This window comes from Thamnophis sirtalis, unplaced genomic scaffold (genome assembly GCF_051295495.1).
Source record: "Thamnophis sirtalis isolate CommonGarterSnake01/CBP01778 unplaced genomic scaffold, rThaSir2_p1.2 scaffold_6, whole genome shotgun sequence".
Classification (NCBI taxonomy): domain Eukaryota; kingdom Metazoa; phylum Chordata; class Lepidosauria; order Squamata; family Natricidae; genus Thamnophis; species Thamnophis sirtalis.
In genome coordinates, this window is record NW_028261386.1 from 1,513,381 (window position 1) to 1,538,710 (window position 25,330).

General features: G+C 46.7%; 1 protein-coding gene across 7 annotated transcripts in view; it reads left to right on the forward strand.

Moving 5' to 3' along the window:
- The window catches only part of BCAS3 (BCAS3 microtubule associated cell migration factor), a 686,211-nt gene that overhangs the window by 359,613 nt on the left and 301,268 nt on the right, over positions 1–25,330 (forward strand). For 6 of the 7 annotated variants that reach the window (XR_015696858.1, XM_087717090.1, XM_087717091.1 and 3 more), the window contains 3 exons: positions 7,999–8,099; positions 12,013–12,209; positions 13,411–13,508. Coding sequence is in view for 6 of the 7 variants with exons in the window: in XM_087717090.1 (XP_087573216.1) it covers positions 7,999–8,099; positions 12,013–12,209; positions 13,411–13,508 (396 nt within the window). In the remaining variant the exon portion in view is untranslated. The remainder of the gene's footprint in view (positions 1–7,998; positions 8,100–12,012; positions 12,210–13,410; positions 13,509–25,330) is intronic. The other variant, XM_087717092.1, reaches the window with a different exon arrangement.

Consider the following 25,330-nt stretch of genomic DNA (forward strand, 5'->3'; position numbering starts at 1 on the left):
GTGCTGCATTTAACCACTGTGCCACCTTGGCTCTGCATTGTGTTGTGGTGATGCTCCTACACAGTGTTTCTCAATCTTGGCAACTTTACAGTGTGCGAACCACAACTCGGAGAACGGTTAAGGGCCCAGGCTAGAAAACAGGAGACAGTGAATTCTAGTCCTGCCTTTGGCATGAAAGCCGGTTGGTTGACTCTAGGCCAATCACCAGGAGAGGGTGACTTCTAGTCCCGCCTTAGGCATGAAAGCCAGCTGGGTGACTTTGAGCCAATCACTGGGAGATGATGAATTCTAGCCCCGCCTTAAGCATGAAAGCCGGTTGGGTGACTCTAGGCCAATCACCAGGAGAGGGTGAATTCTAGTCCCGCTTTAGGCATGAAACCTGTTTGGGTGATTCTGGGCCAATCACCAGGAGAGGGTGAGTTCTAGTCCGCCTTAGGCATGAAAGCCAGCTGGCTAACTTTGAGCCAATCACCAGGAGAGGGTGACTTCTAGTCCCGCCTTAGGCATGAAAGAAGGCTGGGTGACTTTGAGCCAATCACCAGGAGAGGGTGAATTCTAGTCTTACCTTAGGCATGAAAGCCGGCTGGGTGACTTTGAGCCAATCCCTGGGAGATGATGAATTCTAGTCCCGCCTTAGGCATGAAACCTGTTTGGGTGATTCTGGGCCAATCACCAGGAGAGGGTGAGTTCTAGTCCGCCTTAGGCATGAAAGCCAGCTGGGTAACTTTGGACCAATCACCAGGAGCCTGGGAGTTCTAGTCGCATCTTGGGCATGAAAGCTAGATGGGTGACCTGGGCCAGCCATTCTCGGCCTAATTTACTTCACAGAGTTGTTGTTGTGGTGAAAATAAATGGAGAAAGGTGTGTTGGATATGTTGGCTGCCTTGAATTATTTGTAATTAATCAGGCAGGATACAAGTAAACAAATAGATAAAAATGAAATAATGATGTCGTCTTGCCTCGCTCTCATATACCCAGTTTTGTTTCCTGTTCTAAAAATATCTGCAAGCTGACCCCGGAACACTGTAATTATCATAGATTATATACCAGTTGTTTTAATGGTCATAAAGTGAGGGCTGTCAAGCGCCAGCAAAATCAGGAGGTTCTGATAGCTCAAATGAGTATAAAGATGTATTGGAAGCTTAAGATTCTACAAGAATCTGACCAACTAACAGTCAAGGGAAATGAGTGGGAGATAAGAATGGCATTCAAGGTGAACTGGGCTTAGATCTCTTGCAGGTGCACAGGGATTCGTGGCTTATGACATATTTAACCCCTCCCTCAGGCTCAGCCTAGTTATCTAGGACTGTTTATATGTTGCTTTTTTCAGTGCCCTTGTAACTTTGAACAGTCATTAAACAAATGGTTGTAAATCAAGGACCACTCATACTGTAAACATTCCCAGTCTAACTTTTAATAATTTATGGAGAAATCAATGCTAAACATCCTACCTTTTTCCATATCCCTATCATTCACTCACTATCAATCATAGAGCCCTGGTGGCACAGTGGTTAGAATGCAACATTGCAGGCTAACTCTGCCCACTGCCAGGGGTTCGATCCTGGCCAGCTCAAGGTCGACTCAGCCTTCCATCCTTCTGAGGTTGGTAAAGTGAGGACCCAGATTGTTGGGGGCAAGAGGCTAACATTTTAAACTGCTTACAGAGGGCTGTAAAACACTGTGAAGCTGTATGTAGGTCTTATTGCTATTACAATTGTAAGCAAACTCTGCTCACTGCCAGGAGTTCAATCCTGGCCAGCTGAAGGTTGTCTCAGCCTTCCATCCTTCCCAGGCTGGTAAAATGAGGACCAAGATTGTTGGGGGCAAGAGGCTAATACTGTAAATTGCTGAGAGAGGGCTGTAAATCCCTGTGAAGCGGTATATAAGTCTAAGTGCTATTGCAGACAAACTCTGCCCATTGTCAGGAGTTTGATCCTGACTGATTCAAGGTTGACTCAGCCTTCCATCCTTCTGAGATTGGTAAAATGAGGACCCAGATTGTTGGGAGCAAGAGGCTGACTCTGTAAACTGCTTAGAAAGGGCTGTGAAGCACTGTGAAGCAATATATAAGTCTTAAGTGCTATTGCTGGCAAATTCTGCCCACTGCCAGGAGTTCGATCCTGATCGGCTCAAGTTTGTCTCAGCCTTGCATCCTTCCGAGGTCAGTCAAATGAGGATGGTCAGATGATATTCTGACTCTGTAAGCCGCTTAGAACGGGCTCTAAAGCACAATAAAGTGATATATTGGATATATAACAATATATATTATATATTGTTTCCATATTGGAATACTGTTTGTCTTCCCCCCCTCCCTTTTTGAATTGTGAGCCACCCTGAGTCCCCCCAGGGAAAAGGGCGGCATACAAATAAAGGAAATGAAAAGGAAATGAAAATATAAGTACTATTCCTATTCACTCCCTTCGATCATACACCCGTCTGGCCAAATCTGATATCCCTTACAATTAGCCCGCCTTTCATTTCAGATGTTTCTAGTGGCAAACCAACCTCCTGATCCGGAGGTGGCATTCAGCAGGTTCTGACCAGTTCTGGAGAACCGGTAGCGGAAATTTTGAGTAGTTTGGAGAACTGGTAAAAACTACCTCTGGCTGGCCACGCCCCATCTATTCTCTGCCTCCCGATCGGGAGGGAATGGGATTTTGCAGTATCCTTCCTCTGCCACGCCCACTAAACCACTCCTGCCACGCCACACCCACAGAATCGGTAGTAAAAAAAAAATTGAATCCCACCACTGTCCTGATCCCTCTGGATTTCTGGCTTAAGAACTTTTTCACACTATCCTACTCCCCCCCCCCACCCCGCGACCATATTTTTATTTCTATTTTTTTTTATATGTAAAATGCCCGTCCGTGCTGCAATATGTTTGATTGACAAGGCAGCTGCTGCCGGGAGACGAGTCTTCTGCTACCACCTGCCAGCGGGATCTCGGCCAACTTCATTGTCGAGGCCGCTTCCAATCGCTCGCATTAGCATCAAGGTGACTGGAGGCTTACGGTTCTCCGGGCCTAATGGCTTCAGAGGAGCGGCTTTGTGTTCAGGTCCTTCACCCGGCGCTCTGCTTCTCGTTGAAGTGGAGACATTTTAAAAGAAGAGGGGAAGGCCGCAGCCAATGCGAAATGACAGGCCTTGGCAAAGGTGCGGTGACCTTGTAACCATCCTCCTCCTTCGGAAAATCATTTTCCAAAGCAGCAGAAGAAGAAGCAATGGATGGAAACTCATCAAGGAGAGAAGCCAGTTGGAACTAAGGAGAAACTTCCTCACAGTGAGGACAATTAACCAGTGGAACAGCTTGCCACCAGATGTTGTGGGTGCCTTTTCATCACTGAAGGTTTTTAAGAAGACAGTTACTTGTCTAAAATGGTATATGTACTCCTGTTTGAGCAGGGAGCTGGACTAGAAGACCTCCAAGGTCCCTTCCAGATTCTGTTCTATTCTATTTCCTGACAGTAAGAACAATTAATCAGTGGAGCTACTTGTCTCCAGAAGTTGTGAATGCCCCAACACTGGTAATTTTTAAGAAGAGCTTGGATAACCATTTGTCTGAGCCAAGGTGGCGCAGTGGTTAAATGCAGCACTGCAGGCTACTTCAGCTGACTGCAGTTCTGCAGTTCGGCTGTTCAAATCTCACCGGCTCAGGGTTGACTCAGCCTTCCATCCTTCCGAGGTGGGTAAAATGAGGACCCGGATTGTTGTTGGGGGCAATATGCTGACTCTGTAAACTGCTTAGAGAGGGCTGAAAGCCCTATGAAGCGGTATATAAGTCTAACTGCTATTGCTATTGCTATTATCTGATGTGGTGTAGGGTTTCCTGCCTAGGCAGGGAGTTGGACTAGAAGACCTCCAAGGTCCCTTCCAAGTCTGATATTCTATATTCTAAAGGAGGACAAGTAATCGGTGGAACAACTTGCCTCCAGATCTTGTGCGTGCTCCATCACTGGAAGTTGCTGGAATTGGGTACATCTAGTCTAAAGAAGAGAAGGACTAAGGGAGACATGACAGCAGTCTTCCAATATCTCAGGGGCTGCCCCAAAGAAGAGGGGGGGGTCAAGCTATTCTCCAAAGCACCTGAGGGCAGAAGAAGAAGCAATGGGTGGAAACTAATCCAGGAGAGAAGCAACTTAGAACTGAGGAGAAATTTCCTGACAGTCAGAACAATTAACCAGCGGAACAGAAGTTGCCTCCAGAAGTTGTGAATGCTCCATCACTGGAGTCCTAAAGGGTTTTTATTTTTTCAGGAGGCAACTGTACTTTCTTGTTTTTTTTTTCTTTTGAGGACATTTCGCTTCTCATCCAAGAAGCTTCTTCAGCTCCGACAGGATGGTGCGGAATGGAAGGGCTGATGCTCCTCGCAGACAAGCTGGTCATTTGCATCCTTCTTAGAGCAGGGATGTCAAACTCAATTTCATTGAGGGCTGTGATTGATCTCCGGGGGCCAAGTGGATGTGGCTGACTAGGTGGGCATGGCCAGCTTGACCCCACTCCCCAAACTTCTGCCTTGTTTCCGCTTTGCATTGGGTAGACCGGGCCGAAGTGACGCGGGCTTACACTTTCCAGGAGGGCCCTGCAGGCCAGATCCAACCGCATCAGGGGCCGGATCCTGCTCGCGATCCTTGTGTTTGACACCTGTTTTAGAGGGTCCTTGAAGCCCTGTGTCCTCAGGGTCACCTGAGTGGTGCCCCTGGTTCCGGTACTCTGCCTTTTTTTCCTCCGCAAGGAATATCAGTCCTTCCATTCCCCCACTTGCCCTGCCAGAGCTGAAGAAGCTTCTTGGATGAGAAGCGAAATGTTTTCAAAAGACGTTAATATGAGGACACGGATAAACCTCCAAGTGCTTCAAGGACCCTCTAAAAGGATGCAAACAACCAGCTGTCTGCAAGGAGTATCGATCCTTCCCTTTCTTACTATCCTGTCAGACAGAGGTGGGCTGCCAATTTTTTTTACCGCTGGTTTAGGTGCGCTTCTGCGCATGCGCAGCAGCGTCCGGGCAGGTGAGGTGGAGCCTCCCACCGCCGCTACTTACTGGTTTGGCTGATCTGGGCCGAACCGACAGCAACCCACCTCTGCTGTCAGAGCTGAAGAAGCTTCTCGGATGAGAAGCAAAATGTCTTCAAAAGAAAAAAAAATGCAGAAAGTCCAGTTTCTCCCTGAAAAAAAAGCACCACGACCTGGATGACTGAGAATCTCTACATAGCATCACTGGAGGTTTTGAAGAAAAGATTGGACAGCCATTTGTCTGAAATGGTATAGGGCCATTATGGCGAATCTATCGCAGAGGTGCCAGAGGTGGCATGCAATACAATACAATACAATAGCAGAGTTTGAAGGGACCTTGGAGGTCTTCTAGTCCAACCCCCTGCTTAGGCAGGAAACCCTATATCACTTATCCAACATCTTCTTAAAGACTTCCAGTGTTGGGGCATTCACAACTTCTGGAGGCAACTTCTGTTCCACTGATTAGTTGTTCTAACTGTCAGGAAATTCCTCCTCAGTTCTAAGTTGCTTCTCTCCTTGATTAGTTTCCACCCATTGCTTCTTGTCCTTCAGGGTGCTTTGGAGAATACTTTGACTCCCTCTTCTTTGCGTCAGCCCCTGAGATATTGGAAGACTGCTATCATGTCTCCCCTAGTCCTTCTTTTTATTAATACAATTACAATACAATACAATAGCAGAGTTGGAAGGGACCTTGGAGGTCTTCTAGTCCAACCCCCTGCCTAGGCAGGAAACCCTATACCGTTCCAGACAAAGGGTTATCCAGCATCTCCTTAAAGACTTCCAGTGTTGGGGCATTCACAACTTCTGGAGGCAACTTCTGTTCCACTGATTCATTGTTCTAACTGTCAGGGAATTCCTCCTCGGTTCTACGTTGCTTCTCTCCTTGATTAGTTTCCACCCATTGCTTTTTGTCCTGCCCTCAGGTGCCTGTGGGCACGCATGGCACGCATTTGCACCCAGCCAGTTGGTCTTGGAAAAACAGCCTAAAAACGGGCCAGAAATGGCCAAACACCAGGCAGTTTTTAGGCCATTTTCAGGGCTCTTTTCAGGCCGTTTTGGCCCAGAAAATGGCCTGAAAACCCCAGCCAAAACCGGCCAAAAACAGGCATTTGTGTGCCAGGCAGCTGGTCTTTTGTGTTTCCAGCACGCGCACATGGATTTGAATTTGAATTTGAATTTATTAAAATTTATAGGCCGCCCTTTTCCCTGAGGGGACTCAGGGCGGCTTACAATCACAAGGGAGGGAAGTGCAACATCAAAAACAAAACAAAATGTGAACAAAGAAAAAAATAGTAAAACACAACTTTCGTTCAACAATCAAACACTCAGGCGGGTGAATTAGGAACCTATCCCCAGGCCTGCTGGGAGAGCCAGATCTTGAGGGCTGCGCGGAAGGTCTGGACGGTGGTGAGGGTACGGATCTCAGCGGGGAGATCGTTCCACAGGGTCGGAGCTGCAACAGAAAAGGCCCTCCTCCGTGTAGTCGCCAGTCGGCATTGACTGGCAGATGGGATTCGGAGGAGGCCCAGTCTGTGCGATCGAATTGGTCGAAGGGAGGTAATCGGCAGGAGGCGGTCTCTCAAGTACCCAGATCCACTACCATGGAGTGCTTTAAAGGTGGTCATCAGTACCCTGAAGCGCACCCGGAGACCAACAGGTAGCCAGTGCAGCTCGCGGAGGACAGGTGTAACGTGGGCGAACCGCGGTGCGCCCACTATCACTCGCGCGGCTGCATTCTGGACTAACTGTAGTCGCCGGATGCACTTCAAGGGCAACCCCATGTAGAGCCCATTGCAGTATTCCATGGATGCATGTTTCAATTTGGGCACTCGGTACCAAAAGGGTTCCCCATCACTGGCATAGGGTCTCTTGCTTGTGCAGGACTAGAGGACCTCCAAAGTCCCTTCCAGCTCTATTCTGAATTGAAACGGAGTCTTTACTCTTCTGAAGGTGTTCTTGGTTTTCCTAGCATTTCTTTATTAACAGGCTTTAAGAAACATTTAAGATTCTGACGATCAGCAAAATCGATCCAGCATACCAGAAATTTGCTCAGATTTCTGGTATGCTGGATCGGTTTCGCTGGTCATCAGAATCGTAACGTCCAACGGCTTGGAGTCAGATGAGGTCAACCTAGTACAGATAGTCCTTGACTTACAATCATTCGTTTACTGACTGTTCGAAGTTACAACACCACCGGGGGTGGGGGAGTGACTTAAATGGCTGTTTGTCAACAGTTGCAGCATCCCCAGAGTCGCGTGATCAGTTGCTGGGCAACTGGTTCGTATTTATGACGGTCGCAACATCCCGGGGTCATTTTGCAACCTTCTGATAAGCCAAGGTAAACGGGGAAGCCAGTTAGACTTGACACTGTATGAACTTAAACAACTGTCGGGATTCATTTAACGACTGTGGCACCAAAGGGGTCAAATGAGGCAAAACCCACTTAAAGTCTTGCTTAGCAACATAAATTTTGGGCTCGGTTCTGGTTGTAGATCAAGAACCACCTGTAATCAAACAAGCAACATAAAAAAATATGAAATGTACACATTTGGTTTTCAATCCTCCATTCAGTGATCGTTCGAAGCCACAACAGCAGTGAAAAAAGTGACTTATGGCTCTTTTTCACACTTACGACCCTTACAGCTTCTCCACGTGATGCAAAATTCGGAAGCTCATATTTACGTCCCAAGATTACGCGATTCCCCTTTTGCGACCTTTTTGCAAGCAAAGCCAATGGGGAAACCAGCTTCACTTAACAACCGTGTTACTAATTTAACAACTGCCGCGATTCACTTAGCCGTTAACAGCCAGGAAAGTTCGTCAAACGGGGCAAAGCTCTTTTAACAAATGTTTCACTTAGCAACATACATCTTGGGGCTGAATTGTGGTCATAAATCGAGGACTCCCTTTGTGTGCTTTTTTAAAAAATATACTCTTAATCATGTGTGATTTCTTTCTTGCCTCGTCTCTCTCCCCCCCTCCCAACAGTAGTTCCGCTGGGAAGCCCAGGACCGATCACCCGCCATGAATCCTATGACAGCTTAACTTCTGATCACAGTGGACAAGAAGACGAAGAGTGGCTCTCTCAGGTAACGGTTGACGGATTGTCAGAGTGATGGATTGGAAAAAGAACGATTGATTTATTTTGATGAATATATTGGCCGCCTATCTGGCCTGGGGCTACTCCAGGCGTCTTACAACAATGAAAAGGGAAGGAATTAAAAGAGCGAAGCAGAAGTAAAAGAATAGAACAGTAACAGAACAGAATACACAGTTGGGTGGGACCTCGGAGGTCTTCTAGCCCAACCCTCTGCTCAAGCAGGGAACCCTATGCCATTGTAGACAAGTGACGGTCCAGACTCTTCTTAAAAACCTCCAGTGTTGGAGATTCACAACTTCTGGTGGCAAGATGTCCCACTGGTTAATTGTCCTCACTTCTTTGTGGCAGCCCCTCAAATATTGGGATACTGCTAACATGTCATTTTCTGGTCCTTCTTTTCATTAGACATACCCAATTCCTGCAATCATACTTCATATACAATACAATAGCAGAGTTGAAAGGGACCTTGGAGGTCTTCTAGTCCAACCCCGTCTAGGCAGGAAACCCTATACCGTTTCAGACAGGTGGCTATCCAACATCTTCTTAAAGACTTCCAGTGTTGGGGCATTCACAACTTCTGGAGGCAACTTCTGTTCCACTGATTAATTGTTCTAACTGTCAGGAAATTTCTCCTCAGTTCTAAGTTGCTTCTCTCCTTGGTTAGTTTCCACCCATTGCTTCTTGTTCTACACTCAGGGGCCTTGGATAATAGCTTGACTCCCTCTTCTTTGGGGCAACCTCTGAGATATTGGAAGACTGCTATCATGTCTCCCCTAGTCCTTTTCATTAAACTAGACATAACTAGACATATGTTTTAGCCTCCAGTCCCCTACATCTTATTTGCCTTATAATACGATAAAATAAATAAAACAATAAAACAATAAAGTCAAATAACATAACAAAATATAATTCCAATATTTGAAGGTCTGTCACAAAGAAGAGGGAGTCAAGCTATTCTCCAAGGCACCTGAGGGTAGAACAAGAAGCAATGGGTGGAAACTAATCAAGGAGAGAAGCAACTTAGAACTGAGGAGGAATTTCCTGACAGTGAGAACAATTAACTGGTGGAACAGAAGTTGTGTGTGCTTCATCAGGGGAGGTTTTTAAAAAGAGATTGGACAGTCACTTGTCTCAAATGGATCAAACCCTACACCGTTTCAGACAAATGGCTATCCAGTATCTTCTTAAAGACTCCCAATATTGGAGCATTCACAACTTCTGGAGGCAACTTCTGTTCCACTGGTTAATTGTTCTCACTGTCATGAAATTCCTCCTCAGTTCTAAGTTGCTTCTCTCCTTGATTAGTTTCCACCCATTGCTTCTTATCCTGCCCTCAGGTGCCTTGGAGAATAGTTTGACTCCCTCTTCTTTGTGGCAACCCCTGAGATATTGGAAGACTGCTATCTTGTCTCCCCTAGTCCTTCTTTTCATTAAACTATAGACATACCCAATTCCTGTTATTGATGTGGGACCTACTAGATTCTTCTGGAATCTTGCTTCCCCCCACCCCCCCAATGAATCCCATCAGTTCGGGGAGAGCCTTGAGGAATGCCTGGGTTTTGTTAAGCCAACGCATCCCCACCACACTCGCACAAAAGAAGCTCTCCATCCGCCCGTCACTTTCCACGCCGAAAGCCCGCAGCGTTTTGTCTGTTCCTCCAGATGGAAGTGTTACCGCCGGTTCGTCCATGTGACAAAGGGAACAGGGCCCTTCGCCTCCGCGTCTCAATTAGGGAAGTGGGTAATGCGTGCTGTCATCGGGAAGGGGACCACAATATGTCGGTCCCGTGCATTTCAGAGGGGAGGGTTGGGGGGGGTGACCGGGAACATCTGCTTTCCTCGTCTTTGCTGGAATTGCAGAAGCATCTGTTCACCTCTCGGCTCTCAGGAGCGGATGGCGTGGATCTCCATGCCTTCCCGTCGCGGGCCTGATCGGCATGGCGGGGCGCAGGAGCTCGCGTGCGGCAGGCATACCGGCTTGTGGCGCCTCACGGAAGAGCGAAATGTTGACGGCACGCTCAATGGCCTCCTTGCTCTTCTCTCCAGCCTTGAGAACGGTTACAGAATTACAGAATAACAGAGTTGGAAGGGGTCTTGTAGGTCATCTAGTCCAACCCCCTGGACTAGAGCAGGAGGCCCTACACCATTTCTGACAAACGGCAGTCCAGTCTCTTCTTGAAAGCTTCCAGTGATGAAGCTCTCACAGCTCCTATTCTATTCTGTTCTACTCTACTCTTTAACAGATAAACAGAGTTGGAAGGGGTCTTGTAGGTCATCTAGTCCAACCCCCTGGACTAGAGCAGGAGGCCCTACACCATTTCTGACAAACGGCAGTCCAGTCTCTTCTTGAAAGCTTCCAGTGATGAAGCTCTCACAGCTCCTATTCTATTCTGTTCTACTCTACTCTTTCAACGGATTAACAGAGTTGGAAGGGGTCTTGTAGGTCATCTAGTCCAACCCCCACAAGCAGGAGACTCTATAGCATTTCTGACAGAGGGCAGTCCAGTCCCTTCTTGAAAGCCTCCAGTGATGAAGCTCCCACAACTTCTCTTCTCCTGTCCTCTATTCTATTCTATTCTATTCTATTCTATTCTATTCTATTCACAGACAGATAAACAGAGTTGGAAGGGGCGTTGTAGATCATCTAGTCCACCCCCCAAAGCAGGAGACCCTACAGCATTTCTGACAGAGGGCAGTCCAGTCTCTTCTTGAAAGCTTCCAAGAAGAGACCACGTTGAAACACACACGGAAACAGTTTTTGTCTCTTAGTAATCCAAGCAATTTATCCATCTTACAAAGTTGTCAATACAATTTTTTTTTATTATCTTTGTGATCTTTTAAAATTCTAATCTCTGTTACTGTGACTTGTAGTATACCTAACAAGAAACACACACACACACCTCATTTTCCTATCCCCCTAGATCTAACAGAATGGGCATGTTTTGGGTCCGTCCTCTAGGGCAGAGGTCCCCAACCAGAAGTGGCATTCAGCCAGTTCCGACAGGTTCTGGAGAACCGGTAGCGGGCGTTTTGAGAATGGGGAAGGAATGGGGATGTTGCAGTATCCTTCCTCTGCCACGCTCACAAAGCCACGCCCACAGAAACGGTAGTAAGAAATGTGGCATCCCACCACTTGCCCACCCCACCCCAATCCCCAGGTCTAGTTGTGCAATGCGTGTGCCAGAGAGCCCGCTGCTTGCATGGTCTAGTTCCTCTTTTTCCACACCTGCTGGGCCGCCAAGCCGCAAAGGTTGGGGGGCCGCTGATCCAGGGAAGTACAAGTAGATGGCCTTACTCTGCTATGTGGAATCTTCTCCCCTTACGCCAGGCGAAGTTGTTCTCCTCACTTCTAAGCCTCTGTGGAGATTCCCCATCATCCAGGTGATGGTCTCCCCAAAGGTGCATTTTTTTCAAGAGGCAACTGGACTTCCTGGTTTTTCTTTGAAGACGTTTCACTTCTCCTCCAAGAAGCTTCTTCGGCTCTGATTGGAGGAAGGGAAGGATTTATCCTCCTTGCAGACAGCTGGTCATTTGCAACCTTTTGAAGAGCCGTTGAGGCCACCTGGAGGTTTTTTCCTCTGTCCTCAGGGTCACCTTTGTAGCACAAATGGGTGTGGGGTCTTCTTGGAACCTCCGAAAGGACTTTTCGCCATTCAGGTGGCCCAGAGGACAGAGATAAACTTCCAAGTGGCCTCAACAGCTCTTTAATAGGATGCAAATAACCAGCTGTAAATCCCTCCATTTCCCACCATGTGGTCAGAGCTGAAGAAGCTTCTTGGATGAGAAGCGAAACGCCTTCCAAGAAAAAAACAGGCCTCTTGAGCACCTGAGGGAACTCACTTCTAAGCTTCTGAAGGTCCCTCCAGACCTGGTGATCCATTGTTCGGATGCTCTCCTCCCAGGTGGAAATTGTGACCCACACCGGACCTCACCGCCGCCTCTGGATGGGCCCGCAGTTCCAGTTCAAGACTATTCATCCTTCTGGCCAAACCATCGTGATTTCCTCCAGTTCTTCCGTGCTTCAGTCCCACGGGCCCAGCGACACCCCGCAGCCTCTCCTGGATTTTGACACCGATGATTTGGATTTGGACAGTCTCAGGTTAGAGTGTTCCTTTCTCCCCCCCCCCTCCAAAAACCAGAAAAAAAGCAAAGACTTGTTCCCTATAATTCCCCCCCCCCAGCGTTATAGGCTTACAACCGTTCATTTTATGACTGAACTGAAAACGGCACTGAAAAATGCGACTTACTACTGTTTTTCACACTTACGACGGTTGCCGTATCCCTGTAGTCATGTTATCAAATTTTTAAATGCCTCATTATGGCGGGCGGGAGGAGATGGAGATGTGGTTGCATCCAACTGCAGGCTAACTGCCTATTGCCAACAGTTTCATCCTGACCGGCTGAAGGTTGATTCAACCTTCCATCCTTCCGAGGTGGGTCAAATGAGGACCCAGATTGTTGGGGGCAGTATTGCAGGCTAATTCTGCCAACTGCTGGCAGCTTCATCCTGACCAGCTCAAGGTTGATTCAGCCTTCCCTCCTTCCGAGGTGGGTCAAATGAGGACCCAGATTGTTGGGGGCAAGAGGCTGACTCTGTAAACCGCTTAGAGAGGACTGTGAAACACTATGAAGAAAGTGTATAGGTGCCCTTCCTTCCTTCCTTCCTTCCTTCCTTCCTTCCTTCCTTCCTTCCTTCCTTCCTTCCTTCCTTCTGATTACTACTGCAAGCTAATTCTGCCCATTGCCAACAGTTCCATCCTGACCAGTTCAAGGATGACTCAGCCTTCCCTCCTTCCGAGGTGGGTAGAATGAGGACCCAGATTGTTGGGGGCAAGAGGCTGACTCTGTAAACCGCTTAGAGAGGGCTGGAAAGCCCTGTGAAGCGGTATATAAGTCTGGGCTCTTGCTATTATCCTTCCTTCCTTCCTTCCTTCCTTCCTTCCTTCCTTCCTTCCTTCCTTCTTTCCTTTCTTGTGATTACTACTGCAGGCTAATTCTGCCCACTGCCAACAGTTCCATCCTGACCAGCTCAAGGTCGACTCAGCCTTCCCTCCTTCCGAGGTGGGTCAAATTGTTGCGGGCAAGAGATTCTGACTGTAAACCGCTTAGAGAGGGCTGGAAAACCCTGTGAAGCGGCATATAAGTCTAAGTTCTATTGCTATTGCATACTGTAGTTCGGTTATAGCGTTCTGAATCTGGGGCAAGGTCATTGTGGTGCCTTTGTTTTTTTTTGTGCTGTATGCCCCATTCTTTTCAACCAACGCATCCTTCAACTGACCATATTTTCTTTTGTTTTTTAGAATCCAGCCTGTCCGTTCTGAGCCCGTTAGCATGCCCGGGTCTTCGCGCCCGACTTCCGATCTACAGGGAGGGTCTTCAGGAACGGATGCTACCTCAGGTAGGAAAGGGTCTATCAGGCCCAACTTTTTTCTTTTAACGTGTTCACGGTGAATGCAAGTGGGTTTTTCGTTGGCAAAATGTTCATGAGCGTCAATCCAACTGAAGGTATTTTGTGGACGGACAAAAGAAAGGACTTTTTTTCCGTCGCGGCTGAAGGCGTGGTGATTACTGCTTGGAGAAATTTGAAATTGAGACCGTCCCGTCTCTTGTTTAGGTATGCTGAGAGTAACGATGCTGGCCGAAGGACAATACCTACCCTGTTTCCCTGAAAATAAGACCCCCTCAGATAATAAGGATAATCGGGCTTTTTGAGCACATGTGCTAAAATAATCCCCCACCCACCCAAAAATATTGCAGCTGCACCTCAAAAATAAGAAGACCTCCCCGAAAATAAGGCCAAGCTCAAAAGAAAATAAGACCCTGTCTTATTTTCAGGGAAACACAGTAATTGGTGGTGATATTGATCGGAGGTATCGATAACACCCAAGCATGGAAGCAACGTTGATCTAGCTACACTTACTTGACTATATATCAGCCTGTCTTCTGAAGTGTGGCCAGTTGTGAAGTTTGTCGGTGCAAGAGAGTATGTGGGGATATGCATATGTGAGTATATGTATAATTTTGTATTTATTTCGTCATGTTTATGTCGTTTATATTGGAGGGGGTGAGCTTTTGAGAGTTGCATGCAGCAACATTTCATTTTAATGTATGCCAATTAGTGTACATTCAGTGATAATAAAGTTATTCTAAGTTATTCTAAGTAGCTGGTTTGGGACAACTTTATGTGAATTGTTGACTCCCATTGAGTGAAGGGATGGACACGTTTAAAACTGATCTCCTCCAAAGACTTGTTTCGTTCTGACTGGATGTCAGGTGTTGGTTGTAGGCTGGCTAAGGGGAGGAAAAGCCTTAAGCCCCACGTGACAGAACATGGCTTGGGTGGGGAAAAGATTCCAAAGGGATCGGTCTTTGAGAGGGAATTGATCCTCTAAAGCAGCGGTCACCAACTGGTGGTCCGCAAGAAAATTTTGGTGGTCCGTAGAAAAATGATTTGCATTTTTTATATTGCACTAAATCAGAGGTCCTCAAACTACGGCTCCTGGGACGGATACGTGCAATGGATATTTGTGTTGCTGCAGAGAGTCTCCCCCTTTGGGGTCTTTTTGTGCGGGTCGGAGGGGGGCAGAAATTCCAACTTGGGGTCTGCTTCAGCCTCCTGGTGGGGGGCTTTGGGCGAAGGCTGGAGGGAAGCAATGCTGGTGGCCAAGAGCCGGAGGGTCTCGTTCCAGTGGGGCTGCATCATCGCTGGGAACTGGCTGATCATCTCAGCTTGCTAAGCCTCCAGGCACTGGTATTGCCCTTGCACTCCCGCAGGTCTTCCCTCTGCTTGGAAAGCCTATGCTCCTAGTCCTCAGTGAGGTGCTTCTGCTGAGCCTCCTTCTCCATCAGACTCAATTTGAACTGAGCTGTTTTGCCAACTCTTTCTCATGGTGGATGCTTAGCTCCAGCAACTGCTTCCTGTTGGGGCCCTAAGGAGCCCGGACGGGCAGGCAAGGAGCGGCTGTGAGGGGAGGGGCGAGTAGAGGCTGATGAGGCGCCCTTCAACGTGAGTGACATCATCTTGGCCACGCCCACCCAGTCACATGACCATGTAGCCTCACCCACCCAGCCCGTCATGAGGCAGATCATATTAGTGGTCTGCGGGATTTAAAATTATGAATTTAGTGGCCCCTGAGGTCCGAAAGGTTGGTGACCCCTGAAGTCTAAAGTATGAGACCTTGAACAATGATGATGGTCCATTTTCAAGAATGGAGGGGACCAGGAATCTAATGGATGTTCTCAGGACCCTGAATGAAATCTGGAATGGATCCATACCTCCTGCTTTGGCATCGACAAGAGAATAATAATTTGAACAAAAACCCTTTGATCTGGTTGTCTACATTGCTGTTAAGTCATATCCGCTTCTTCGCGACCGCATGGAACGTATTACGGCAGGCCCTCCATCCCTCCATTGTCTCCAGAGAGATGAAGGCCTAAATTCACCTTCGTGGCATCGATGACGCCATCTAACAATCTCACCCTCTGCCGTTTCCTTCTTCTCTTGTCTCCCATCTTTCCCAGCCTCAGGGTCTTCTTGAAGGGTCCTTGTTCTGACCGAGGCTTCCCAAGAGCCTGAAGCCAACTCCGGGTCCCGACAAAAACCCCTTTTATTAATTGACTGTGAATTCTGCTCATTCACCTCCAGCAAAGTCTTTCAAGGGAGGATTTACAGTCACAGACCTTATCTGGCTTGGAGAGCTGCCAGGCCGCTCTGCAGAACTTGGCAAGGAGTCTCGGAGAGTCACGAACCAATGAAGCGAACTAATTGTCTCCTGCAAACTCCACTCCCCTTTGGCTCCCCTTTTATTTCCTCTGGGAGGGACCATTCACCCTCCAACTGTGGCCTTACTCCCAAGTCGACCCCTGTTCTTTAGCTGCTCCCTTCGTCTGGCAACTCTGTGCATGTGCACACTGGGAACAGGCTCCAGCTGTTCTTCTGCCCCACTGATATCTGACTCTGAAGGCAGCTGATAACGGTTGGACGGCCCTGGCCCCCTCTCTGTCTCTGACCGGCTCATGTTCCTCCCCAACCTCCTCACTGTCCAAATCAGCTGCCAGCTCTGCAAAAAAATTTTTGCCCGTGTATTATTGCGGTTGAAACTGAAGTAGTCATTAACAGGTAGGACATTGTAGCGGGAAATTTTGTGTTGTAAGTTTAGGTCAGACTGTAGGTGGCGGCGTTCTAGTTTTCCCAAGCACAAAATTTCGAGCCTGTAGGCGGCATAAGGGATTCTATTGTGAGCAGAGGAGCGGAGGACTCTTCTCGTGAAATACTTCTGGACTCGCTTGATTGTATTAACGTCTGATATACGGTGTGGATTCCAGGCAGACGAGCTGCATTCGAGAATCGGTCTGGCAAAGGTTTTGTGTGCCCCAGTTTTGCAGTGCCGTATTCCCGGAGAAGAAGCTTTGCAAAATTAGGTTAACAGCTCTTAATGCCTTTTTGGCAATGCTGTTGCGGTGAGCCCTGGGATGTTTGAGACGAGTACTCCCAGGTCCTTGACAGTGTGGGGGCTCGTCTACGAGGTCGTATCCGCCCACCTTGCCTTTGGTGTTCTGGTTTTTGTTGCTGGTGTGTAAGACAGAGCATTTATTGTTTGAGATTCGGACTGTCCAATTGTTTTGACCATTCTGACACATAGTCATGAGTCACATGTTAATGCGTGATCCTTGTATTTCTTAGCGTGCTCGTCGTCAACTCTTCAAGGGCTCTTATCCCAGGGCGATCCTCACATGACTCTAGTTGGCGCGGTGTCAGGTAGGCCAACGTGACTTTGCAGGTTCTTTGGCGCTGGCTGGGGACGATGGATCTGTCCTGATAGATGACAGTTTCCGTCATGCACGGTTGTTGCGTTGCCGCATTTATTGAAAGGCAACTATGGGGCAATTTGACTTTTTAAGAGTCAGCTCTGTCACTTCCAGAGGTTTTGGCCAGGCCTGGGTTTATCTTTCTTTTTTCTTTTCCCCTCCCCTCCTCACAAAATTGCTCATAAGTGGAGTTATTAAACACACAACATTAGTAGAAACACTTGGGGCGGGAGGAGGGTTTTAATCTTCAGTGGTTCGGAAGTCCCTGGAGCCCCGTGATTGAATTGAGGTTTAAACTGTCAAAGGAAACCGAACCACAGAGAGAAAATTGATTTGTGCAAGTTGTCTAAACAGGGCCGAGAAGGGGGAAGCTTCCGCCATAATATTCTCTCTCCCTCTCTCTCTTTTTCTCCCCCTTTTTTCTTTCTCTTTTCTCTCTCTTTCTTCATATCTCTCTTTCTTCCTGTCTTTCTCTTTTTTCTCTCTCCATCTCTCTCTTGCTCTGTTTTCTCCCCCTCTTTCTCTTTTCTCTCTCTCCCTCTCCCTTTTTCTCCCTTTTTCTCTTTTTTCTCTCTTTCTTCCTATCTCTCTTTTTCAATCTTTCTTTTTCTTTCTCTTTTCTCTCTTTCTTCATCTCTCTCTCTCTGTCTTCCTTCCTATCTCTTCCTTTCTTTTTCTATTTCTCTTTTTTCTTATCTCTTTTCTCCTCTCTCTTTCTTCCTATCTTTCTCTTTCTTCCTATCTGTCTTTCTCTTTTCTCTCTCTTTCTCTCTCTCTTTCTTCCTGTCTTTCTCTTTTTTCTCTCTCCATCTCTCTCTTGCTCTGTTTTCTCCCCCTCTTTCTCTTTTCTCTCTCTCCCTCTCCCTTTTTCTCCCTTTTTCTCTTTTTTCTCTCTTTCTTCCTATCTCTCTTTTTCAATCTTTCTTTTTCTTTCTCTTTTCTGTCTTTCTTCCTCTCTCTATGTCTTCCTTCCTATCTCTTCCTTTCTTTTTCTATTTCTCTTTCTTCTTATCTCTTTTCTCCCTTCTCTTTCTTCCTATCTGTCTTTCTCTTTTCTCTCTCTTTCTCTCTCTTTCTTCCTGTCTTTCTCTTTTTTCTCTCTCTATCTCTCTCTTGCTCTGTTTTTCCCCCTCTTTCTCTTTTCTCTCTCTCCCTCTCTCTTTTTCTCCCTTTTTCTTTTTCTCTTTTTTCTCTCTTTCTTCCTATCTCTCTTTTTCAATCTTTCTTTTTCTTTCTCTTTTCTCTCTTTCTTCATCTCTCTCTCTGTCTTCCTTCCTATCTCTTCCTTTCTTTTTCTATTTCTCTTTTTTCTTATCTCTTTTCTCCTCTCTCTTTCTTCCTATCTTTCTTTTTCTTCCTGTCTTTCTCTTTTCTCTCTCTTTCTCTCTCTTTCTTCCCGTCTTTCTCTTTTTTCTCTCTATCTCTCTCTTGCTCTGTTTTCTCCCCATCTTTCTCTTTTCTCTCTCTCTCTCCCTCTCTCTCCCTCTCTCTTTCTCTCCCTTTCTTTTTGTTTTTCTCTTTTTTCTCTCTTCCTATCTCTCTTTTTTAATCTTTCTTTTTCTTTCTCTTTCTTTCTCTTTTGTATTGTTTTGTCATCTCTGCCTGTCTTGGTCAGCCACTGGTGAACGCAGCTAAGCCAACTTCCAAGTAATAAACCCATATCAAGCAAAACTCCAAAACAGGTAGATTCCCTCAAATAAGACCTTTATTGGAAATATCCTATTGGCACAGATCTGGTGAACACTGGCTCTGAAGATTCCCGCAATTTTCACCTAAGTAAAAGTAAAAGTTTGTCACTTTTACTTTTAATTCTATGAAATTATGATGATGAATTTATAGAATTCATCACAGGATAACAGGGTTGGAAGGGATGTGGGAGGTCTTCTAGTCCAGCCCCCTGCTCCATCAAGAGACAAAAATGGCTGTCCAATCTCTTCTTAATAAACTCCAATCTTGAAGCATTCACAACTTCTGGAGGCAAGTTGTTCCTCCAACTAATTTTTCTCACTGTCAGGAAATTTCTTCTTACTTCTAAGTTGCTTCTCTCCTTGATTGGTTTCCACCCATTCTCAAAACAATCAGTCATATGGTCCAATCGCGATGCTGTCTGGTTGCCGGGTGACATCACTCCGCCTTCTTCCAACCAGGTGTGAGAATGTCCTTGGTTCCCAAGAGAAAGTATTTTGTTTTGACTACAAAGTCCCAGCTCTCTCAATCCTCCCTCCCCTCCTTCCCTACCCCTCAGCTCCCATGTGGCCATGCGGAAGCTGTCAAGATGGCTTCAGTCAGGTCAGCTTCAGGGTTGACACCAACTTCGGCAGGATGCCAACAATGCCATCGCTTTCCTTTGCTCCTCAGTGCTCACTTGAGAGAGCCAGCTGTCTCACCTGGGGGCAGAAGGCGGCCCCCCGTTGGACAAGACCAGTAGAGTGAAGCCTGATTTGCGAAGTAAAAGCACATGCTTCGGATACAGGCAGACCTCAACTTACCATCACAATTGAGTCCCAACGTTTCCGTCGCTAAGTGAAACCCTTGTTAGGTGAGCTCTGCCCCATTTTACGCCTTTATCGGTTCTGCTCCTTTCTGCGACTTTTTCCCTGTCGCTGGTTAAGTGAAACGCTGCAGTTGTTAAATTAGCAACAAGGTTTGTGAAGTGAATCTGCCTTCCCCCATTGACTTGCCTGGTCAAAAGGTCGCAAAAGGGGATCGCGTGACCCCTGGGATCGCGTGTCATAAATGTGAGTTGGTTCCCAAGCATCTGAATTTTGATCCATAAGGATGCGGCGATGGTCGTAATTGTGGAAAAACGGTCCTAAGTCAGTTTTTTTCCAGTGCTGTTGTAACTTTGAACGGTCACTAACTGAACTGCTGTACGTCAAGGACAACCTGTATTCCCATCAGGAGACAGGAAGACTTGACAGAAGAGAATATCTGTAGCTCAGGGTTGATCTGTGGGGTCCTTGGTGCTCTCGGAGCTTCATTATTTTCTTGCAGGCGTCTCGTGACCCAACTAGGTAACATCATCAGTGCTAGAAGGAGTGGGGTGTACAGAGCGGAGGAGGAGGGCTCTCTCCGTGCTCCCTGAACATGGAGCTTTTTCTTGCAGACGCTTCATTACTAAACTAGGTAACGTCATCAGAGAGCACCAAAAGACCACGCAACACTGCAAGAGTCCATCACTTGTTCATATTCTCAAATGGGAACGCTTGTACAATGCGCAGCCTACACAATACCCTACAGGTCGTATGGATCCGATTTTGGGTGATGGGTTGGTTTCCTTAGGATGCATAAACTACACACACACATACACACACTCCCTCTCTCTCCCCCCTCTCCCTCCTCCTCTCCCCCTCCCTCCCTCTCCCTCCCTCTCTCCCTCCCTCTCTCCCTCCCTGGCCTTCTGCCGTTGTAACAAAGTAAGGTAAGTAAATGCACAGTTGTAAGTCAAGGACTACTCAATCTGGTTAGAGGTGTATTGGGGGTGGTGGTGGAAACAGGCCCTGGAACCAAGAATTCAAAAGCACGTGATAGGAGTCTTCCAATATCTACGGGGTTGCCACAAAGAAGAGGGAATCAAGCTATTCTCCAAAGCGCCTGAGGGCAGAACAAGAAGCAATGGGTGGAAACTAATCAAGGAGAGAAGCAACCTAGAACTAAGGAGAAATTTCCTGACAGTTAGAACAATTGATCAGTGGAACAACTTGCCTTCAGAAGTTGTGAAAGCCCCAATACTGGAAGTCTTTAAGAAGATGTTGGATAGCCATTTGTCTGAAATGGTATAGGGTTTCCTGCCTGAACAGGGGGTTGGACTAGAAGACCTCCAAGGTCCCTTCCAACTCTGCTATTCTAAAGAGGATGACTATATGAATTAAGCATGTTACATGCGCCGCAGACCTTAGCTGGATCGCTGGTCAACTGAAGAAAAGAGGGTTTTTATTCTTCCTTGTTTTTGCATTCCAACCAATTACCCTTCCTTGTTCCCGCAACGGCGGCTCCGGTCATAAAAATTCATAACTTGGTTACATTATAAAACACACCCACACCAAATATCTCAAATCTGGCCCAGTCTAATCAATTATGCCGCCATTGTGCCAAGCAGGGTCTCCTCCCCATGTTGGGAGGGAGGGAGGGAGGGAGGGGAAGGGGCGGAGGGGTATAAAGCGTGCTGCAAAATCAATTAAAGATGAAAAAAAAAAAAAAGCCACAGCTCTCGTCAAGGGCCAAGCGATAGAGCCTCGATAAGGGAAGGCGCCATGCGGAGCGTATCTGCCGGGCCTGAAGCCATCAAAGAGACAGATAAGCATCTTCGGAGAGAACAAGGCACACACGGGTCATAAGAGAAGAATCACTTCCTGGTTTGAGGAGGGGATAGTAAAAATTTATGACCTATTCACCTTCCTCCAGCCTTTCAAACAGCAAATGTACAGAACCAGTAAAGCCATTTGGGGGGGGGGGGTTGCAGCCTCAGCAGGAAAGCGAAATATTTACTGTACAAGGAGAATGGTAAGGAAGACTTTAGGCAGGAGAGAGAAAGAGAGAAAGAAAAAGAAAGAAAAAGACAGAGAGAGACAGAAAGAGAGAGGAAAAAGAGAGAGAAAGAGAAAAAAGAGAAAGAGAAAAAGATCAGGGGGGGAGAGAGAGAAAGAAAAAGAAAGGGAGAAAAAGACAGAAAGAAAGAGACAGAAAGAGAGGAAAAAGAGAGAAAGAGAAAGAAGAGAGAAAGAAGAAGAAAGGGAGAAAAAGACAGATAGAAAGAAAGAGACAGAAAGAGAGGAAAAGAGAGAAAGAGAAAAGAGATAAGAGAGAGAGAAAGAAAGAGAGAAAGAAGAAGAAAAGGAGAAAAAAATAGATAGAAAGAAAGAGACAGAAAGAGAGAGAAAAAGAGAAAAAGGGAGGTGGGGGAGAGAGAGAGAAAGAAACCATCTTTGAAACAGGAAGCTTCTATTTTAATGCCACTTAACCGTTTCCTGCCTTTTATTAATAAAATAAAGTTGCCAGGAACGAGGAGAAGGACCAAAAAAAGATCACCTGGCCAATTAAAAAAGGGGGGGGGAGGATGGGGATGGGTGGCCCTCGGTGAAATTGAGTTTGACACCCCTTCTCTAAAAAGGATGCAAAATGTCCAGCTGTCTGCAAGGAACATAAATCCTTCCCTTCCCCACCATTCAGTCAGAGCTGAAGAAGCTTCTTGGATGACGTTTTGCTTGATCTGTTAGATTGCAGCTATGGTCCCTTTAGGACGTGTGGACTTCAACTCCCAGAATTCCTGAGCCTGCATGGGGAACGATGGCCCTTTTAGGGTTTGCGGGCTTCAACTCCCAGAATTCCTGAGCCAGCTTGGGGAACAATGGCCCTTTTAGGGTTTGTGGACTTCAACTCCCAGAATTCCTGAGCCTGCATGGGAAACGATGGCCCCTTTTGGACTTGTGGACTTCAACTCCCAGAATTCCTGAGCCAGTATGAGGAATGAGGCATTGTGGACTTCAACTCCCATAATTCCTGAGCCAGCATGGGGAATGATGGCCCCTTTAGGACTTGTGGACTTCAACTCCCAGAATTCCTGAGCCAGCTGGCTGAGGAATTCTGGGAGTTGAAGTCCACAAATCCTAAATGGGTTATCGTTCCCCATCTTCTGTGCTGGATTATATTATAATGGTATCATTGTTAAGGCTGGAGAAGGACCACATACAAAAATGACCATGCTGGTGACCATCAGTTATCTGGATCAGAGTTAGAGGGGTGGTTTAATTACCTCAGGGAGACCAAAATTTCGGGAAGAAATTGCTTAAAAAGTACGAGGAATTGGAGAACAGGCAGTGACTCGACTAGGCCGAACCATTTCAGAAGGGGGGGGGGGGTGCATGGAGACTTTATAAAAGTATATAAAATTACACATAATGTAGAGAAAAGATACTCTTCCCAGCTTATAATGTATATCCCAGCATCGTCCAGTCAAATTGATTTAGCAGGATGGTGAAGACCCAGACGTGAGAGGGATTTCTTTGAGCAACGGGTAATAAATTTGGTGAATTTACAGCCACAAAACGGGAAAACAGATGCACGTTAAAACTTTTGTGGCTTTAAAAGCAGATCCTAAGTCCATCCCTTCAAATGACTTCCCGTTATGGCTCCTCGTCTTACGACCGCAATGGAGGTCCAAAATGTCCATTGCTAGAAAAGACATTTGAATTTTCTGTCCCCTTTTGACCACCTTTCTTGCCTCGGTTGTTAAGTGAATCGCTGCAGTGGTTAAATTAGTGACACGGGTCGTTAAGCAAATCGGGCTTCCCCATTGACTTTGCTGGTCAAGAGGTCACAAAACGGGGATCGCATGACCGTAGGACTCTTCAGCCGTCGGAACTATGAAACGTTTGCCAAGCATCCGAATTCGGATCATGTGACACAAGGATGTTGCGATGGTCATAAGTGAAAAAATGGACATTGGTCTCTTTTTTTTTTTGAGTGGCGTTGTAACCTTGGACGGTCACTAAACAAACGTTTGCAAGATGAACGGCATATACAGTTCATCAAGATTATCAGTCAAGGAGAGGTGGTCCTCGCCTTACGACCATAATTGAGCCTAACATTTATGTTGCTCAGTGGGACATTTCTTAAGTGGCCTTTCTTATCACGGTTGTCAAGGGAGTCACTGAAGTTGTTAAGTTAGTAACACGGTTGTTAAGTGAATCTGCCCTTGACTTTGATTGTCAGAGGGCTGCTATAAAAGAGATCACATGACCCTGGGCATACAACCGTCATAAGTACATGCCAGTTGCTAAGCCTCTGAATTTTGATCACATGACCTTGGGGCTGCTGCAATGCAGACAATCCTACATTGATTTTTTTCCCCAGCGCCCTGGTAACTTCCAACGGTCACTAAACGGGCTGTTGTAAGTCGAGGGCTCCCTGTACGAACAAGCAAAGAAAGGATTTTATTTTGGCGTCCTGCAGCTCGTAAGGTGAGGTGAGGCATGTCCTTTCGGAGTGGGCACCGAGAGAGACGCTGGGGTGGCGCCAGGGCCCGTCCCCCGCTGGGACTCGCCATGGGTTTATGGCCCTGGAATCGTGACAGCAACGATAGCATCAGAAATGTACACTTATAAAATTTTGCGAGGGGAACAAGGTTTGCCTTTAACTTCATCAGACATCAGCAGCCAGAAAGGTAGTAAGTTCTTAAGAGATCTTAAAAGGGAGGAAAATCCAGAAAAAAAATGGGGGGGGGAGAGTCACACTGGGTGCATCAGGATAATAAATTCAACTCCGACAGGTAACGAATTGCACTGCTCGTAAAAATACACCGAAATTACCGACACACACGTAATTGGAATGCCGCTCGAAGCATTTCTTCGGCCTTAAAACAGGTAAATGCAGGTTGGAAGCAGGAAGTTGGGAGCAAGAAATTGGCCTGTATTTTGAATCATTGATCTTTTGTGGAAAAATATTGTATAGGTAGTCTTCGACTTAACGACCAGAATTGGGACCAGAATTGCCATTGCAAAGTGAGGCGATAGGATAGGGAACAGCCAAGCTCCGAGAAAACCAATGACCGAATAGGCCTCCCCCTCCTCTTCTCCACACACCCCACTCACTTCTAGCACTCACTTCCGGCAGGCCTGGGGCTGTTGATCCCAAAATATGGTCCAGCCCCACTTGGAATGGAGTGCATGATGTGTTTTTAAATCTATCTTTTCTTCCTTCTATTCTTTTGATTTATTGTATTGTTAGCCGCCCAGAGTCCTTCGGGATTGGGCGGCATACAAATGCTATTAAACTTTGAAACTGATGTGTTACCTAACTGGGTAATGAAACATCTGCAAGAAAATAACCAAGTTTCAGAGAATGCCAAGGACCTCACAGTCCTCCTCCTCCTCTTCACAAATCCCACTCCCTTCCAGCACTGATGATGCTACCAAGTGGGGTAATGCAATGTCTGCGAGAAAACCACGGAGCTCAGAAGGCCAAGGGTTCCACAGTTCATCCCTAAGCTACAAATGTTCACTTCTGTGAGCTCTACTTCTATATTTTCCTTGAACATCAGTCTGTAGCTTTTGTTCATGGCAGTCGCTGAGAATGGCAAATGTAGGACTCACCACTGAGAATTGCAGAGCCTTGACAAGGCCACGCTTGGAGTACTGCCTCCAATTTTGGTTGCCACGATGTAAAAAAAAGTTGTTGAGACTCTACAAAGAGTGCAGAGAAGAGCAACCAAGATGATTAGGGACTTTGGAGGCTAAAACAATGATTGCAGGAATTGGGTTCGTCTCTTTTAATGAAAAGAAGGACCAGGGGAGATGTGACAGCCGTGATCCAGTATCTCAGGGGTTGCCCCAAAGAAGAGGGAGTCAAGATATTCTCCAAAACACCTGAGGGCAGGACAAGAAGCAATGGGTGGAAACTAACCAAGGAGAGAAG